This window comes from Mastigoproctus giganteus, chromosome 10, assembly GCF_048544385.1.
Source record: "Mastigoproctus giganteus isolate SK-2022 chromosome 10, ASM4854438v1, whole genome shotgun sequence".
NCBI lineage: Eukaryota > Metazoa > Arthropoda > Arachnida > Uropygi > Thelyphonidae > Mastigoproctus > Mastigoproctus giganteus.
This window is the reverse complement of record NC_143584.1, coordinates 229,876,666-229,892,986: the sequence shown is the minus strand read 5'-3', so window position 1 is coordinate 229,892,986 and position 16,321 is coordinate 229,876,666. Positions and strand designations below refer to the sequence as shown.

General features: G+C 38.0%; 1 protein-coding gene across 2 annotated transcripts in view; it reads left to right on the top strand.

Moving 5' to 3' along the window:
• The window catches only part of TTLL1B (Tubulin tyrosine ligase-like 1B), a 262,941-nt gene that overhangs the window by 26,345 nt on the left and 220,275 nt on the right, over positions 1–16,321 (top strand). For both annotated transcript variants that reach the window (XM_090384144.1, XM_090384143.1), the window contains exon 2: positions 5,324–5,453. In XM_090384144.1, coding sequence (XP_090240270.1) covers positions 5,338–5,453 — 116 coding nt within the window. In that variant the 5' untranslated portion in view covers positions 5,324–5,337. The remainder of the gene's footprint in view (positions 1–5,323; positions 5,454–16,321) is intronic.

Below are 16,321 nucleotides of genomic sequence, written 5' to 3'. Positions count from 1 at the left end.
TTACAATAAAATTTGAAATTACAGTCTCTAATGCGGGTCATATAACAGTCTCAGCCACTCTATGACTACTACCAGTTTTTGCAATTTCTACAATTTTATAAGTCGCAATCATTCCATCGTCATTTGTTTGTGTGTGTGTTCTTCTTAAATAAGGAAATAACAATGCTACATTGCTCAGAATTCTGTTTTAAATTTTTTAAATATTCGATATGTTTACCAACTTTATCAGGATATTTCCTTTTTAAGTGATCTAAAAGTCTTGATGGTTTCATAGATTCATTTGAAAAAGGACTATTACACATAAGACACATAGGCTGTCTTGAGTCAAATGGGCTTTCAATAAAACCATAAGCTAGATATTTATCCGGATATGGTCGACACTTTTTCTTTTCAGCACTTGCCTTGATTAATGATGGGATGAATAACTACAAAATATTAAATAATAAAATATAAACTATTTTTACTTAACTCTCATAGCCCAAGAACAACTTCCACAAGGAAACAATAAATCAATACTAATTGTCACTTAGAAAGTAGAAGCAATAGACAGAAGCATTTCCTGATCCCATCCATGCTTTATATATTGAGCAATGAAACAAAAGAATAAATAAATAAACCAGGCCCACCACACCGCCACCAAGGTCGCAGCTGTTGGAAAGATGCAAACGCCAAGGATTGTGGACACATTACCTCTGGAAGCACTTAGGCATTTAATGCCTATGAAGAGCAATGGTGGTTGAATTAAATCAATCCACTATCTTCCTTTTATCAAAATTTCTCACTCACTTCTAATATAATATACCTGTATGTTAAAAATCAGTTGTCTCAGGGGAAAAGAAAACCCAATGAGAGAAATGAAATATTAAGGCATAAGATGTTGTTGGGTAGGGTTGAACTTTGGAGGGCCACAAACCATTGTAATCTCATGATTTTTTTTGCTCCCTTGGGAGCGATATTGCCCCATTGAGAATCCCTGCTCTAGATGTTTTTGTGCATTTCAAATACTTTTTGTGTGAAGCTTGTGAAAGCTTTATAATTATTTTCTTCTATTATAAATAACTGTTTTCGTCCCCTGAATAGGGGCCCAATTTCTGCTATCAGTTGTCATCTTGGTATATCATAAATTATACATCCATAGAGAATGTGTACCCAGTCTTCACTCTCGCCACAGGTACAATTTGGGTCACCAGTCAACCATAAGGAAATTAGTTTTGCCTTTAGGGAGCCATGACCTGTCAGTATGAACATTGTAAAATGCTCAGGGGGCATACCACTTTGGTAGCTTTGGACTAACCATTTGCCGCCTCTGGTAGAAACCTTTTGGTAACAGCACCTCTGGTGTCCTGCTCCCAATTTAGTTGCCATTGCTCATGGAGCTTTGTGGCTATTTTCTTTCTTCAGCTTTGATGTTATTGGCTGTGTCAAGGGCCATCCCCAGAAATTCTGTGGGTATGCCCTTCTTGAGTCTGTAATATAAGCCTCATTTGGCTACTTCCAGTAAAGTGGGAGAGCACCAGCCAGCACCTGCAGTGCCACTGTGTGCACAGTGCAACATGCCCTGGTGATAGTGAGAAGTAATGTTCTTTGAATTGTCTCTAATTTGCTCCTGTTTCTGACTATGGCCATGCAGGTAAACCCACCGGTTCCACAGGTGATGACAGGCAAGAATACTGCTTGGTATATGATTGCCAGGGGCCTTTTTTTTTTGAGCCCCCAGTCAGCCCACCTGATCCTGGCAATCATACCTGCATAGTTTCTCACTTTTTTTTCCAAGTAATGCCAAATGAGAATAAAAAGTTAATTTTGAGTCGAAAACAACCCCTAAATATTTTAGTTCTGATACCATTTTTATGGTTTTTCCATTAATTTCAATTTGAGGTGGGAGTCTCTTTAGCTTTCCTTTCAAAAGTATGGATTTTGTTTTTTCAGGTGACATCCTGAGCATGTGCATATGTGCCCACTTCTGCAGTTGCATGAGGACGGCATTTGATCTTTGCTCTACAACACAACCACTGGTGTGTTATCTTTTACAAGGATAATCAAGTCATCTGCAAAGGCTAGGCTTTCCGCCAGGCCCAGATCCCATGCCAGGAATTTATCCAGAACAGTTTTCCAGAAGAATGGGCCAAGAATTGAACCTTGTGGGAAACCTTTATTCACAGGGCATGTGTCAACTCCTGGAACCTTGTGCATACTGACACACTTCAGTCTTTAAGTTTATTACCTTATGGAGCATTTGCCTGGCAGAGTCTCCTAAGGACACTAAATCACCAGAGTGAGTCAAATGTCCCAGCAAAATCAATAGATTGCCAACATATATTTCTCCTCTGTGCTTTTAACTGTTGTCAATAGGTGGTGCTTGGCATCTTCCGTTGAGTTGCCCTGCTTAAAACCATACTGATTGTTAGAATTTAAGCCTGCTTCTGTGTAGTACTGGGATAATCTCTTGTATATTAGTCTTTCATATATTTTCCCTACTGCAAGGAGTAGGGCTATGGGTCTGTATAATTTGTCATCAGTAAGGGGTTTCTCAAGGTTTTTCAGGATTAATCTTAAGACAGCTTTTTTTCCAAATTTTAGGGAATGTTCCCTCTGTCAGGCATTGTTATATAAAGCAATTAGTTTGTTTGGTGCTATTTCAGCTAATTTATTTTTAGATGATCTCAACCTGTAAGATGTCAAAATATGGGCATTTATTGTTTTTGGTTTTAGATATTGGCATTGTCATACTCAGTATTTTCTTTCATGATGTCAGTCTGGGCAGGGAGGTAATCCCCTTCAGTCTGAATAATACTGGCTAAGATGTTATTCACAGATTCTGCCCAACACCAGGTTGGGGGTTCCATCATGTTTGATAATTGTTTCTAGAACATCTCACAGGAGACCATCCACCTGCTTCCTCAAGTTTTTCTGTGGGATTGACATGTTTGTTGTTTTTGTTAACATGTTTGTCATAGTCAGTGCTTACAGTCTGGGCTACAATTGTTGCATGATCTAGACCACTCATTTTCCTGATTTTGCAGCTCAGCTGCTGTATATTCTGTGAAAATCTGCCAGTTTGCCTTCTTAAGGTTATACCTTTTGATATCCAACAGGAATTGTTGGGTTGTTTGTAGTCACCTGTTAAGTTTGAAGGTGATTGCTCTATGATCTAATGTAGTCCAGGCTGGCTGAACATACCAATCTATAATTTTATAAGCTATTGAATTGGTGGCAAGAATGATGTCACTCTCCTCTCCCACACGGTACTGCTAACAGTTGATAAGTTATTGGGTTGATTTAACACCTGAAAGGGAGAGGTGGCTATATGGTCTCTTAATATCTGGCCATTATGTGTGCCTGCTCTGCTTCTGCACAGCTATCCAATAAGGCTGACCGGCAGTTGACATCTGCACATACTATGATATTTGCAGTTGGTAGCAAATTTATAACTGCCTATAAGTAATCTAAGGTAAGGTTTATGTCTTGACTTGGTCATTTTCTTCAAGTTTGAGCTTGATCTGATTTACAACAGCTTTTGCATTTTGAGTATTCAATTGGACAAGATTTAGAGCCCTAGTCACATTTATGTTTTCAGTCTGGGCCCATAGTTGATCCTAGATTGTATAAGCTTAACCATTTTTTATAACAGGAGCGGTGCCTTCGTAGCCAGGTGAGCAGGAGCAGCAGTGTGTAGCACACGCTTCTTGATTAGACCGGGGTTCGAGCCCGTGACCACCAAATACGGAGGATGCAGAAAGGTCAGGGAATGACTGTCGCATAACCCCGGAGCAATATGGCCTTAGTTGCTAATGCTCCTAAAAAACAAACAACTATGGTATAAACTATAACAGGGGCATTTATCATCCCTGATACTATGGCAGTGGGCAGTCAACCATGCCGCCTTGCAGGTTGCACAATTTGGCTGCTGATTTTTATTTCTACAATTTTTTGTAGTCATGTCTAGCCACTAATATATGATGAACTCTGTGTAACTGGAATGTTACACAGAGTTCATCACGGAGTTAGGGGAGACTCAGTTCCGCTTGTCATTTAACTTTAAGCACCAAGTCCATGTGGATATTGGTCTTCCTATTCCTGCATTGTATTGGGTGGTTAGTTGGGCCACTGTGCTTCATCCTGCAGTGTTATGAGATGAGACATGTAATGCTCACTGTGGGCATCAACCACACATAGCTTTCCTTTTGGCTGGTTATTCAACAACTGTTGAGCCACTCACGCTAGACTCATGTACTTAACCATGTGGGTTGTCGTTAGGATACTGGCAGCTGCACATGTTGCCCCCCCACAATAATTCCATGTTTGAAGTCAGAAAGATCTCAATGACAACTCTTTTTTCCTTGTAGACAAAAACTGATTACCATGTGTATGCAAACTGCAATCTCATATCAGCTATTCCTGACTTGGAGCCTTCATCATCATCATTACAGATCAGTCCATTCCTACACAAGGAGGTGTTGCTAATGCAAAGCCAACTCAGTGTAATTCATTTAGGCTTAATTGCAAAATTAAAAATCAGGGTTAAATTTATGCTGATTATATCAATTCTCACATTGTTGATGTAAAGGAATACATTGTCTACAATCTGTATTAAAAAGCTTAAAAAAATAAACATAATTTAAGTGTGTATAGAAATTATGTTCACTTAATGTTTTTATTGCTGCACTGTTTATATCCCCATTCAGCTACATATGCTATTTGTTGTGTGGTCTTCCAGCTTTTTGTTTTCAAGTAGGTTATTTTGCACTCTTTTAAGAGACTTCATTTCAAATTATCTTATTATTGTCATCTTATTATTGGCTTTTCATTTTGTGTGTTTTGTTTTTATATAGTTTTTTTACATAACTCTACTAATATATTGCTGAGGAAGGAGGTAGACACCTCCGAAAGCTTCAATAGTGTTTTTATCGCTTTTAAATTTATATTTTAATGCATTCTAACTTATTTTATTTTTGTTGTAAATATTATTTTATAGTCTTTTGTATTATTTTATTTTATTTTATTTTTGTTGTAAATATTATTTTATAGTCTTTTGTATTATTTTATTTTATTTTATTTTTGTTGTAAATATTATTTTATAGTCTTTTGTATTATTTTATTTTATTTTATTTTTGTTGTAAATATTATTTTATAGTCTTTTGTATTATTTTATTTTATTTTATTTTTGTTGTAAATATTATTTTATAGTCTTTTGTATTATTTTATTTTATTTTATTATTAAATAAGTTTTAAACGGTTGGCGTATCTGTTTAAATTAGTGGTATGAATAATCCCAACCTTAGTGGCCTTATTGCAGATCCACTAATATATGTTTCTTAATCAGGTATAGGCACAACAATGAACAGTCAACAAATTACTTACTGCTGTGATCTTGATAAATCTGTTCTAATAGCAAATTTTGAAAAGAGAGGATGGTTACCAGTAGGACCAGATGAAGACTGGAATGTTTACTGGTGAGGAATATATATATATATATATATATATATATATTTTTTTTTTTTTTTTTTTTTGTAGCTTTACTCAATAAATTTAATAATAACACTAAACGTCAGAAAGGTCCAGTCGAAAAGAAATTCCTTTTAATTATTGTTTCATGCAGTTGAAAATATGTTGAACATATGTGAAAATTACGTGGTACCTGGTTACAGCAGATTCATGATGAATGTATGAGCATGAATTTGCCACCCTGTTAATGTTTCTCCTCTTTTCTATTCAGCCAGTGTTGCGCAACTTTCATGATTTTCTCATCCCAGAAAACACAAAACACACCACACACTTGTATATACACACACAATGTATTTCAGAATTGCCCAAAACAATAAATAGGATCTGCTAAAAATACGGAAAAAGTTCCCATATACATATGTCTCAAAAGGCTTTATTTATAAAATATTAAATGTTAGTCATAAATTACAAAACCATGTTAAATGATAAATCATTTTTATTTTCAAATTTATTCCATAAAAATATGACTGAAAAAATGGCTTTAAACAGTACATCATATGTACTGATTAAACAGAAACATACACTACCCTACCATTAATATCTGGCCACCCCACTGTGGATGGGGAAATAGGTCCTATGCATGCAACACGTCACAGAACCTGCTATAAATATGCACACTGGGCTTCAAAGAGACAATTGCAAAAGTGGGCATTCAAGAAGACACATTCAACAGAATTAACAGACTGCCAATGTGGAATGATAGTTGGATGTCACATATGCAAGCATTCTGTACGAGACATCGCAGTCCATCCGTGGATCCTTAGGTCAATGGTTAGTAACATCATATGCAAATAGGAGGAGGAATGGGACTGAATCTGCCAAAAACCGGCCTAGTAAACCCTGAAAACTAACAGTGTTCTTTTTTTTTGGATTGGAATAACAATAAATTATAAAAATTATATACTAATAATCTGTGAATTCATATATTGTCCAACGCAATAACAAAACTTTACAGAATGCACCACGAACATTAGGATTAGCAAAGCATTAGCATTAATGCTTTGCTAATCAGCAAAGAAGGTGATTGTAGTATATAGAGGTGTTGTCCCTCTATATAAGGCAATGGTCATGCCATGCCTTGAGTACTGCGTACAGATCTGGAGGCCTCATTTTAGGAAGAATGTAGATTTGCTTGAGTGCGTACAGAGAAGGGAAACAAGATTGGTGACGGGAATGTAGGGATCCTCTTACCAAGAGAGGCTTAAGTTCTGCAAATTGCAGTGGTTGGAGACTAGGCACCTGCGCGGTGATCTGATTGAGGTGTATAAGACCTTGAATGGGTTGAGCACGCTGAATTCTGATGGGATCCTTCCACTTGTTCAGATTATGAACCTAAGGGGGCATAAATTCAAATTAAGAAAGGACAGATGTAGAATAGATGTGCTGAAATTTGCCTTTAGCCAGCAGGTGGTTAATTGCTGGAACAAACTTCCATCTGTCATTGTGGAAGTTGATAGGTTGAATAAATTTAAGGAGGAACTGGACAGGCATTTGGAGCGAATGGTGTAATTTTTTTTTGGCTGATGCTGCATAAGCTCATACACTTGCTTTCTTGCATCACATGCCTCTACTACTACTACTACTACTATTAGCAAAGGCACATGATGCAAGCAAGCAAGCTTATATAGCATCAGCAAAAAAAAAAAAAAAAAAACCCTTATTTCACCCATCCACTCGCTCCAAGTGTTTGTCAAGTTCTGCCTTGAATCTCTTTAAGCTATAAACCTCTACAACGACAGATGGAAGCTTGTTCCAGCAATCAATCACCCGCTGGCTAAAGGCAAACTTCCACACATCTATCCTACAACCGTATTTCCTCGATTTGAATTTATGCCCTCTCAGGTGATTATTCTGAGCAAAGAGGAAGAATCCCATCCGCATTGAGCATGCTCAAACCATTCAAGGCTTTATACACCTCAATCACCTAATTTCAAACAGGATGTAGAGCTGCCGGAACAAGTACAGAGTAGAGCAACAAGATTAGTGAATGGAACAAAGAAGTGCTCTTACAAAGAAAGGCTTAAGTTTTGCAAATTACAGTGTCTGGAGACTAGGCACCAGCGAGGTGATCTGATAGAGGTGTACAAAGCTTTGAATGGTTTGAGCATGCTCAATGCTGATGGGATTCTGCCTCTTTCTCAGAATAATCACCTGAGAGGGCATAAATTCAAATTGAAGAAAGACAGATGTAGGATGGATGTGCAGAAATTTGCCTTTAGCCAGCGGGTGGTTGGTTGGTGGAACAGACTTCCATCCCTTGTTGTGGAAGTTGATAGTCTAAATAAATTTAAGGCTCAGCTGGACAGGTAATTCGAATGAACGGAGGGGTGAAGTGGAAGTTTTTTTTTTTTTTGGCTGATGCTGCATAAGCTTACTTTCTTGCGTCATATGCCTCTACTAATGCTAATCAGATCACCTCGCAGTTGCCTAGTCTCCAGACACCGTAATTTGCAAAACTTAAGCCTTTCTTCATAAGAGCAAACCTTTGTTCCATTCATTAATCTTGTTGCCCTTCTCTGTACTCGTTCCAACAGCTCTACATCCTTCTTAAAATGAGGCCTCCAGACCTGTATACAGTACTCAAGGTGTGGCCTGACCATTGCCTTATACAAATGGATAATCACCTCCTTATCCCTGCTAGAAAAATTCCTGTATATCATTGACAAGACACCATGAGCTACACTTGCAGACCGTCTGCACTGCTCAGAAAACTTCATATCTGCCTGCACAATTACCCCAGGTCCTTTTCATTCTCTACCACTGTCAGTGTGGTATCACAGAATTGATAGGTTACTCTGGGATTACTGCTTCCCATATGTAGTACTTTACATTTGTCAATGTTAAACTTCATTTGCCACCTCTCAGCCCATCTGCTCAACTTTTCTATATTCTGTTGCAGCAGTGTACTGTTATTAGTGTCATTAATAACCCTTGCCAACCTTCGTATCATCTGAAAACTTGGACATTAAGCCTGTTATACCATCATCAATATCATTTATAAATACACAATGGACCCAACACTGAATCCTGAGGGATTCCACCAATAACATTAGTCCATGAAGAGAAGTGTCCATTGATTACCACTGTCTGTCTTCTCCCACTCACCCATCCCTTTATCCATAGCAGCAGTTGTCCTCCAATGCCACACTGCTCTAATATGTGCAGCAGTCTTCCATGTGCAACAGTATCAAAGGCTTTTCTAAGATCCAAATATATGATATCATAGTTATTCTTTGCATCCAGTTCTTTTGTGACTATATCGTAGTATCCAATCAAATTAGTCAGACAAGACCTCCCCTTAACAAACCCATGCTGTGTCCGAGCTGTAACTGAATTCTTGTCTAGATGATCCTGCAATGCTTCTTTAACCAGTGCCTCCATTAGTTTCCCTGGAACAGAAGTTAAACTATTAGCTCTGTAAATACCTGTGTTGCCCTTTGAATCCCCCTTTGTGAATTGGGGTCACATTTGCACATCTCCAGTCCATGGGAACCTCCCCTGAGTCCAGGGAAACTCTCATAATTATGGCTAAGGGTTTGCTTACTTCCTTTGCTGCCTCCTTTAATATAACTGGATAGATTCCATCCACCCCAGGTACCTTTCTTGTATTTATTTTCAACAATTTCTCCTCCACTTTACTCTCAGAGATTACAAGATTCTCTAGCTTACTGCCAGAGTTGAATACACCTCTGGCATTCTCCTCCCTGAATAACTCGTGTTGTGTGAATGTCAATGCAAAATATTCATTTATTATTATTATTATTATTATTATTAGCTAAATGGTGCAAGGAAGCCTGAGGCTTATGCCGCACCAGCCAAAAAAAGTTCCCGAGTTACTCTGAGAGAGAGAGAGAGAGAGAGAGAAGTAGAAGGGAATCACCAAGAAAGAGAAGAATGATGATATCGAGCTCAGGACCCTGGGTGTGCCAAGCCCATACTCACCAGATGTGAGCCCCTTGGATTTAGTTTGTTAGCTACCTGAGCAAGATCATGAACAGTTGAACCATCGATATCAATTGGACCAATCTGATTCATCCCCTTCCTTCTAGAGTTTACATAAGTAAAGAACTCTTTACTGTTTTTCTTTGTATCCTTTGCCAAAGATTTCTCGTAATCTGCCTTCGCCTGCCTAACCTCCTTTGTAACTTAGTTCATCTGACATCCATTTAGGCCTTAATCTTAAACAATATTTCTTTGTTGGTACGAAAAGCCTAGTAGCTTCCAAGATTCTTTGAATGCTTTCCATTTTGAATTTCCTGTTGGTAACATCATCAAATTCAAAATGGGAAGCATTCAAAGAATTAATCTTGGAACCTACTAGGCTTTTCATACCAACAAAGAAATATTGTTCAAGATTTAGGCCTAAATGGATGTCAGATGAACTAATTAGACATATGACAGAGAAGAAACAGTACAGGACAAAAGAATCCTGTGAAGAACTCTTTGTGTAAATTGTAATTTGCCATTGTCTCAATTCACACAAACCCTCTGTGAGAGTATTAGGACTAATGTCAACACTAATACAATGCGAAGGACACTCCATGATATGGGTTACAGTGGTTGTGCAGCTGTTCACAAGCCATTAATCATCTCAACAAATGCTAGATGCCGATTAACGTGGTGTAAGGAGTGTGAATCTAGGACTGTATAGCAGTGGAAAACAGTCCTATGGACAGACAAGTCGACGTTCACACTCTACCAGTCTGATGGCCATTCCTGGGTGTGGTGAATGCCAGGAGAATAGTTCCTTCCTGCTTGTATCCTCGCAACAATTGAGTTTATTGGAGGCAGTGTCATGGTATGGGGCTGCCTTTCATGGTTTGCCTTGAGCCCATTAGTCGTTATCGACAAAAACCATGAATACTGTGCAATACCAGGACAACCTGGACAATTATGCACTTCAAACATTATGGCAGTACTTTGGGGAAGGCCCATACCTGTATCAGCAAGACAATGTGGCATGACATACTGCTCGAGTCATAACAGAGTGGTTTGAGGAATGGGTGTAGAAAAGTTGGATTCGCAGTCCAGAGTCTTGATCTGAACCCCATCGAACATCTTTGGGATGTATTGGATCGTCAGGTATGTGCATATTGAGATCACCAAAAGAACAAGGCCGAACTGGTGGCTGCATTAAAGGACGAGTGGAGGAACATATCCCCTGACATTTATAAAAAGCTGGGTGAGAATATGCCGTTAAGATTGAAGGCCATCATAAAAGCAGAAGATTTCAGCATAAAATATTTAATGACATAATAAAAGCTCTTTTTTTTTGTCTAAAGGCAAGTGTCCAGATATTAGCATTAGTAAAGAACATGATGCAAGAAAGCAAGCTTATATAGCATCAGCCAAAAAAAAAAAAAAAAAACCCTTCTCAATTCACCCATCCACTCGCTTCAAATGTTTGTCTAGTTCTGCCTTGAATCTATTTAAGCTATCAACTTCTACAATGACAGATGGAAATTTGTTCCAGCAATCAGTTTGAAGGATAGATGTGCGGAAGTTTGCCCTTAGCAAACTTCCGCACATCTATCCTACAGCTGTCTTTCCTCAATTTGAATTTATGCCCTCTCAGGCGATTATTCTGAGCAAGAGGAAGAATCCCATCAGCATTGAGCATTCTCAAACCACTCAAGGCTTTATACACCTCAATCAGATCACCTCGCAGGTGCCTGGTCTCCAGACACTAATTTTCAAAATGTAAGCCTTTCTTCATAAGAGCAACCCTTTGTTCTGGCCTGACCCTGGTTGGTGCTACCTGAATTTCGGTATTACTTTCAGAGGAGGTAGAGATATGCTGGCAGTTTTTCCTGATGTGGCCCTCTTCGTGGCAGAAGAAACATCGAGAGGAAATGGAGGTATAAAAGGTGTAAGTGATTCCGCTTAAATCACCGTTGATGAGTTTTGTGATGTTTGCTGCATCGTTGTTGGCGAAGTGCATAAGTGCTTGCCTGTGGAAGCTTTTTATATGCGAAAATTCCGGTTTCATGGTTGCTGCAGAAAGTGTGCATATTTTCCCGGTAACAGATCGATATTTGGATAAAATTCCTCTCAAAAATTGATGAGGAATTTCAGGTGGGACTTTGATATCGTAACTTTTGTTGGTGTTAAGGCAATTGGCGCTGCTTCCGGGTGATGAAGACCGATGTCTATTCCATTTTGCAGGATAGTTTGCACCCACAAGGGGTGGCTGAAATGAGTCTAGGAAAGTTTATTGCCCACAATTCACCGCCAGCAATTAATCACTAGCAGTTTATCGCATAAACAATTTATAGCCTACAAATGATTGTTAGCATATTTTATCGCCTGGCAATACATATAATTTATATAAATTTATTGGTCATTTTAAATTGAAAATAAGGTTTTACTATAGGTGTTATTTAAGAATTAAGTGCAGCTAAAAATGGAAGTTATATGCTAGGTATACATTTCCTTGAAATCCATACCATTGCAGGTGCTTTAATTTAATTGCCTGTTATTTTTCAAAATTCGAATTAGGTAGGTACCTACTTAATCCCTTTAACTTAAGTAGCATGTTTTAGGAAGTGGAGGTAGGGCGTGTCGATTAGGGAGGTACTTATATGTTTATAATCTCTTGCAATCACAACATTTTCTTATTTTGAGTTTATTTTTCTTCCTTTTTGAGTTTGTGAATGCATCATGTCAGTGGAATTTTTGAAATCAGAAAAAGGAAAACCGAAATTGTGCTTTAGTGGATATTTGTTTTATAAAGACAGGCAAAATGAAACAAAAATTCATTGGAAGTGTCAAAATTACCAAAAAACCAAATGTGCTGCTCAAGTTACTACGGTAGATAACACCATCGTTAAAACATGGAAGGAGCACAATCATTGTGGAGACGCAGCAGGAGTTGAGGCAGCACAGCTTCTTGATACCATTCGAACTTATGCAGAAACAACAAATAATATGCCTCATAGTATTAATTCAAATGTTTCGAGAACCTGTAGCCAAGCAGCCCTGAAGCTTCCAAGTGTAGATACAATGAAATGAACGATCCGAAATATAAGAAATCGAAATTTTGATGGCCCAGTTCTTCCAACGCATCGTAGAGATATAGTTTTTACAGAAGAATATAAAACATAATGCAATGGAGAATTGTTTCTACAATTTGATTCTGGACCTGAGGACAATCGAATGTTAATTTTCAGTACGAAAAGAAATTTGCAGTTGTTAGCGCGAAGTGAACACTGTTATGCCGATAGGACTTTCAAAACTGTTCCCTTACTTTTTTATCAGCTATTAATGTTTTATTTGGTTTTTAGGAGCATTAGCAACTAAGACCATATTGCTTCGGGGATATGCGGTGGTCATTCCCTGACCTTTCCGCATCCTCCGTATTTGGTGGTCACAGACTTGAACCCCAGTCTGGTCAAGAAGCATGTGCTACGCACTGTTGCTCCTGCCCACTTGGCTATGGCGGCGGCGTTTATCAGCTGTATACGATACATGGATTCAAGGACAAAATATCGCTTACATTAGTTTATGCATTATTGCCTAACAAGTCTGAGGAAACGTATGTATCTCTGCTACAGCAGCTGAAAGTATTGGAACCGGCTATGTTCCCGCAATCAATAACTATAGATTTTGAGACGGTGAGGATGAATGTTTACAGAAGAGTTTTTCCTGACGCTTTGCAATGGGGTTGTTTTATCCACTTTTCACAATGTATTTTTCGTTCTATTCAGAATAATGGATTGAAACAACGTTATGAAACTGATGTTAATTTTTCTTTAAATATGTGAATTTTGGCAGCAATTGCATTTGTTCCCACTCCTATTGTGACGGTCGTTTTTGAACATTTGTGTGAAAATGGTGTTTTTCCTCCAGAATCGCAAGAAGTTGTTGATTATTTTGAGGATACATGGATTGGACGTCCAACCAGACAACATCTTCGTCAACCACCAAAGTATTCCCATGAAATGTGGAACGTACACTAGCTTGTCCTTGAAGGATTACCAAGAAAGAATAATTCTGTTGAAGGGTGGCATAGAAGATTTGAGGAACAAGTCGCTGCTTATCATCCCAACATTTCAAAATTTATTGATTGCATTAAAAAAGAACAAAGTATTAACGAAATGCGCATTGAACAATATTTAAGTGGAAGTGATCTGGGCAACAAAAAAAAGAAGTATCGCGATTGTGATGCACAAATTAAAAGGCTTGTTAGTGCATTCGATGAACGGGGTGATATTGTTGATTATCTGAGGTATAGTGCATAATATTTCTTATTAATAATGTACATACTGTGTTGTAAATATTATAGTTTCTTACTAATTAATTATCCCAATGTGACTGATTCTACCTAATGTTATAATTAGTTTAGTTTAAAATTAACCAATTGTTATATTGTTTAAATAATGGATTTTTTACTATTTTTGTGATACATGTAACTATTAAAATACATAATCTACCTATTAAATTACATATTTCCATACATGTGTTTTTTTATTTCCGTACTATTCCCTCATAGTTCATAGAATTCCAAAAATATGCTAATCATAGCTTAAGGCAGAAACTTAAATAAAAAATAACTTTTTGTGATAGCGGTTGCTTCATTTGTTGGAGCATTGTTTGATGGCATATGTACTATTGTTGGTCACCAGAGAGGAGTTTTTTGCTGGCAACAAGCATAATCAATTAGATACGGCATTAGCATAAGTATTAACAGTTACTGACCTTTTGGACCTTGAGGTATTCACCTGTTGTCGCAGGGTGTGGCTTCCAGTGTCAGGGTCACTGCTGGCAGTAGCTGTAGGTTCTGTTGCTGTGGTTGTTTGACCTTTGCTGGCCATAGTTGGAGGCAATTAATGGAGTGGGTGGGGGAGGGTGGAATAAGCTGTTACTGGAATATCCAGCCTTCTGTGGCTAAAGTTGAAAAATTAAAATCTAACCTAACGCAAACTCTGCTAAATCTACACAAACAAAATTATAACTACTCGAAAGCTCTTCCAAAGAGGAATCGAACAATATAAGTCTTGACTGGGGTTCCCGCACACAATCGTCAAAAAGGGGAAAAAGGCAGGAGCTCCAACGCCGTGTGCGAGTCATATAATGATAGATAGATAGATATATATAGATATTTATTTATTTATTTATTTAAACATGAACAGTAGATACATTTTTTAACAAAATCTATTTACATTTTATGTACAAATGAAGATAATATATATATACAAAGTAAAAAACTAGATAGATAGATAGATATATATATATTTTTTTTTATTTAAAACCCGGAAATGGTCCTCTGGGTAAATATCTACCCAGATCAAATTTCAATTCATAAATTCTATAATTTTTACACTAATTACAGAGCGGAAACTCTGTATAGCTGTAACCAGAACTGTTTTCTTGAATTTTCCCACTTAAAACTTCAGACGTTTCTATTGAATTTCACGCAAATGACAAAAATAGGACCTCAAGTGTGCATTTGTTTAGGCCTATTTCAGTTATTTTTTTAACCCCCGCTCTAACTAGCCTAGGGCTCATGAAACATGATATTCCATTCGTTTTCTTATTTTAGTGACTGAGCGAGCACTGTGTTTGCGAAACTTTGTGGGGAATCTTATAATGGGGGATTTTAATTACCCAGATATTGACTGGAATTTGGGGGCTGGTCACTCATACACTAGCAAGGCTTTTGTGGAATTATTGGATGATGGTTTTCTACATCAGCATGTTCGGGAGGCAACTAGAGGGAGTAATACTCTTGATTTGATTATCAGTAGTGATTCTTCATGCATTAAGAATCTGCAGGTAAATTAACCACTAAGTGGCAGTGATTTACTCAAAGAGGTAACTACCATTAGGGGTAAAGGGAAGGGTTATTGCTTTCGTAAAGGCGACTACGATGGACTGAGACAGTATTTAAATTCTATACAGTGGGACCAACTGATGATGTTACCAACAGCAAATTCAAAATGGGAAGCATTCAAAGAACTTATCTTGGAAGCTACTGGGCTTTACATACCAACTAAGAAATATTGTTCAAGGTTTAGGCCTAAGTGGATGTCAGATGAACTAATGAGACATATGGCAGAGAAGAAAAATGCATCGGATACATACAAATTTTTTTTTTTTTTTTTTTGTAGTTGTTGGCGCATAGGCTTCTGTGGCTATAATGCACCTCCCAAGGTTTTTGCAGTACATTGATCCAATCCCGAGGCGGGAATCGAACCCGCGACCTTTGGGTTGCTAGGTAGGCACTTTACCCACCCGGCTAGCCCGGTCGGCCATACAAATTAACACATGACACAGAAGCCTATGATAGATACAAGTTGATCTGTAACCATGTTACAAAGGAGGTTAGGCAGGCGAAAGCAGATTACGAGAAATCTTTGGCAAGGGATGCAAAGAAAAACAGCAAAGAGTTCTTTACTTATGTAAACTCTAGAAGGAAGGGGATGAATCAGATTGGTCCACTTGATATCGATGGGTCAACTGTTGATGATCCTGCTCAGGTAGCTAACAAACTGAATGAATATTTTGCATCGACATTCACACATGACGAGTTATTCAGCGAGGGGAATGCCAGAGGTGTATTCAACTCTGGCAGTAAGCTAGAGAATGTTGTAATAACTGAGAGTAAAGTGGAGGAAAAATTGTTGAAGATAAATACAAGAAAGGCACCTGGGGTGGATGGGATCCATCCAGTTATATTAAAGGAGGCAGCAAAGGAAGTAAGCAAACCCTTAGCCATAATTATGAGAGCTTCCTTGGACTCATGGGAAGTACCCATGGACTGGAGAAGTGCAAATGTGACCCCAATTCACAAAGGAGGATCAAAGGGCGACACAAG